General features: G+C 39.0%; 1 protein-coding gene across 7 annotated transcripts in view; it reads right to left on the bottom strand.

Moving 5' to 3' along the window:
* Nucleotides 1-2,666: 2,666 nt before the first annotated feature.
* LCORL (ligand dependent nuclear receptor corepressor like) overlaps nt 2,667-3,654 on the bottom strand; it is an 84,022-nt gene continuing 83,034 nt past the window's right edge. For 2 of the 7 annotated variants that reach the window (XM_071556728.1, XM_071556736.1), the window contains one exon: nt 2,667-2,986. In XM_071556728.1, coding sequence (XP_071412829.1) covers nt 2,943-2,986 — 44 coding nt within the window. In that variant the 3' untranslated portion in view covers nt 2,667-2,942. Of the gene's footprint in view, nt 3,549-3,654 lie in introns of all 7 variants that reach the window. The other 5 variants (XM_071556726.1, XM_071556731.1, XM_071556735.1 and 2 more) reach the window with 4 other exon arrangements.

The raw sequence follows: 3,654 nt of genomic DNA, 5'->3' as shown, positions 1-3,654 counted from the left end.
CTTATTTTATGAACTGAACTCTGGAATTTTCCCACTGTTCTTGACCTTGTTATATAAAATCAGTGATGTGCTTTTAGAAAAGCATAAAAATATTTGTGGTACAAAATAAGATCTGGTAATGAAATGAATATTTAAGTACAGAAAAGAAAAAAATAAATATTCTAGAGTCTGTTCTGTCTTTTTTAAGACATCCAATTGTGATTTTGTTTTAGTTTCAAAGTTCGAAACCTTTTTCTAATGATGTATCTAGGAATGGTCATGAATTCTACAGGGCAATAGAAGATTAAACTGCATGTAGTAGTCACTGGTGGCTTAGCAGATTCACTCTGGAGACAGAAACATCAGTCAGTCATGTCTGTCTGTGTTCCATTATGGATAACTTTGGAGGCATTTGGAGAAATCTCATGTTGATTGCTTGGTGCACATCTCAAATGGTGCCAAATGCAGCTTTCTATGGAACTTGCATTTAAAATAGGTAAATATACTAGAAATGATCCTTATTAATTCTCAGAAATGACTTAGGGACACAAATGAAACAAGGGAATAGTAATGCTCCCAAAGTGTAATGCCCAAACTATTATGCTGTTTCCAAGCCTGCATATAGGAACAGACAGGATTGTGTTGCTTTTCCTCCTTTGCAGTTTTTGTTGGAAACTTGTCAAACTGCAAAATGCCATGACACACTTTTCTGCTGATTCTTACTCAGAAGCTTCTGTAGCTGTGATTATTTATATTCGTCATTTTAAAGAATTTTGAGGTCCTGAACTCCCTCTTCTCAAATCCTCGAATTGGTTTGTAGGGTGAGTGTGCATGTACATGCAAGCACTTGAGATCAGAGATTCTCTGTCCCCTTGAATGCTGCCTGAACACAGTTAAATGGGCAAAGTATACAGTTCAGTTTTTCTCAGCTGATTGTCAGTCAGAGCTTCCCTGGGGTTTTAAAAAGTGTGGGTTGTTCATTTTGTTTGTTTATTTGTTTGTTTTAATTTCAGTTACAAGTTCTCTCTCATCCTCCCTCTCCTGAGTGGTTTGCTCTTCAACCACTAATACACTTTCAACAACTGGTGCCTGAATGAACTGTAGGTGCTCTGCTCTGGATGTGGCTTCACTGGTGTGTGTTAATAGAAGACAAGACTTTGCCCAAATGGAGATGCCCTGGCTGGTGTGAGGCTGTAGTACTTGCCCTGTGGAGAGAGGCTGAGGGAGCTGGGCTTGTTCAGGCTGCAGGTTTGGGAAGATCCTCAGCTACTTGCAAGAGGTCTTCTGAAGAGATGGAATTGGGCTCTTTATTGCATATGATGGTGGGAGGCTAAAAAACAACACGTATAAATTGAAACTTGGACCAGAATATAAGGTGAAAAAGGCAGTGGAATAGGATTAACTGCTGGAACAGTTGCCTGGAGAGGCTGTGTAGGCTCTGTCCTTGTTTCAGATGTGACTGGGTGAAGTCCTCACAACTGTCTGCCTTTTAGCAGGATGTACAGCTGTGGATCTTCCTGATGCTCTTCTACGTCTGTACTACCCTGTGATCCCTTCAGGCTCGAAACCTGACCAGCAACTGGCACTAAATCCAGCCCCTCTGGGCAATGTGCTTGCCCAGCTCCATGTAAAGGGAAGGGCTTCCTGTGCAACAGAAGCCTTTGGCTGGTCACACTCTCAAGCTGAAGGGTGAGTGCTGCACCCAGAACGTTTTTTTTATAGTGGTGGTTTTTGTCTGACTTACAGCAGGGGCTGGTGAGCTTGGGTTGTGCAGCAACTGACTCCATCTGCCCAACTGAAACTCAGTGTGATTCAAAGAACAATAATTGTTAAAACAAAAGCAGGCTGCTGCATGGAACTGAGGGAGACATGTCCAAAACTGCAAAGTTCTGCTATTTACTGGGTCTTTGAAATGAGAAAATCCACATGGCATCTCCTCTTGTGGGCACATGAACAAGGTACCAGCTGCACTGGCTCCAGTGCTTATAAGACTGATGTCCCTCCCCACTCCTCACTGTTCCTTGTCCTTTGGTGGACTCCACTGAAGTCTAATTCTCCTTTCGGCTTTTTTGACACAGAATCCACATGCATTAAACAGTTGAGGTACACAGAAACCCTCTAGATGGTGCAGTGTGATGATGAATGTTTATTCTTGTAATCATGTTCTGCTCTGTGTGATTCTTCAGTGCCTCAATATCCTGTTAGGATCTTGGAAGACTTACCAGAATTTGTAACAACCTTTTTATTTCATTTGCTGGATTGCACCTGCAAACCAAGAAACCTTTGTAAAGAGGAATTGCATCTTCACCTTAAGGTGAATCCTTACAACCTTTGTTTCATAAAATACAATGTCTTCCAAGGAAATTTCCTTCTGGAAGATCAGTTCTTGGCAAGTAAAGGACAGACAACTTATTATGAAGTTGAATTAAGAAACCTCTACTCTAGCTATTGAATGTATGACTCCAGAAAAGAGAAATATATCATATGGTTTTATTCTAACACTTTTGTTATAGCTCTATTAATAATAAAGTTTTGATGAATGAAGTACATGAACCTTGCTAAAGATATCTAAGCATGGAATGTCTACAATGTAGTCAGCTACAACCATTTACTACTTCTTTGAGTAGAGTTTAAAATTTTGATTTTACATTGCATTTCCAAAGTACACAGAAAAAATGAAATAGGAAGAGCATTTACATCCATTTTAATTGGTGGCAGGCATGAATTCATAAAAACAAATGGGGAAGAAAGACCATTTAGCAGAAACCTCAAAAAGTGCAGATACAGATTTGTTGATTGACAATCCTTCACGAGATTCTCCAGCAGGCTTGGTCTTTCTTTTAGACATTACAGTCATTAAACACTGTCACACAGAAGTTCTCAGGATAAATGAAGATGAAAGCATACTGCAGAAACAAACCGGTGCTTCCATACATTTCAATCCATCGGTAAAGGAGATCTCCTCAGGTAATTTGCACTGCTTTGCTTCGAGGTAGTCGGTCTCCACCTGTTACAGATTTGTTTGAATTATTACCATAAACCTTTACATGGTGACCTATGCCACAACTTACATAATATATTAACTTTCGTGCACAAAAATAAAATTGGGAAATAATTAAATTTTAAGAACATAGAAAAATCACAATACTATTAAAGGGGAACATCCGATTCTGATGTAAATTTGTACTGCAAGAATTTCATAATGGTCAGATGTGAAACTTTGTATTTAAAAAAGAAAAAGTACATCAAACTGAATAATGCTAGTAGTATATAAAGCCAAATCACACAAGATCATTTCAAGATCAATGTAATAAATGCTTATTATTTAGCAGAAAAGAAAAATCAGGAACAATGTACAAAATAATAGTGCAAGAACAGCTGCAATCTATTTGTTCTCATCAGTTTTGAGATTTTGGTTAAAAACTTTACAGCTGGCGAGAGGTGCTGCTGAAAAACTCAGATTCCACTCAGTGGGCTGATTAAGGCACATCTTTATGGACTTCAAATGTTCATTTTCTGTGTTCATGTCTATTGAATTCTGCGGCTCCGAGACTTTCACTTGTAGCGTGCTGTGAGAAAAGAAGTGGGGGTAGAAGAGGGGGAAAAAATGAGAAAAAGTTTAGTACACTTTCCTCTTCCCCTGTGAACAAGCTGATAAGAGGCAAGATGAGGTGG

This window comes from Pithys albifrons, chromosome 5, assembly GCF_047495875.1.
Source record: "Pithys albifrons albifrons isolate INPA30051 chromosome 5, PitAlb_v1, whole genome shotgun sequence".
In the NCBI taxonomy this organism is placed as follows: Eukaryota; Metazoa; Chordata; class Aves; order Passeriformes; family Thamnophilidae; genus Pithys; species Pithys albifrons.
Note: the sequence above shows the minus strand (reverse complement) of the source record. Positions and strands in the feature narration are given on the sequence as shown.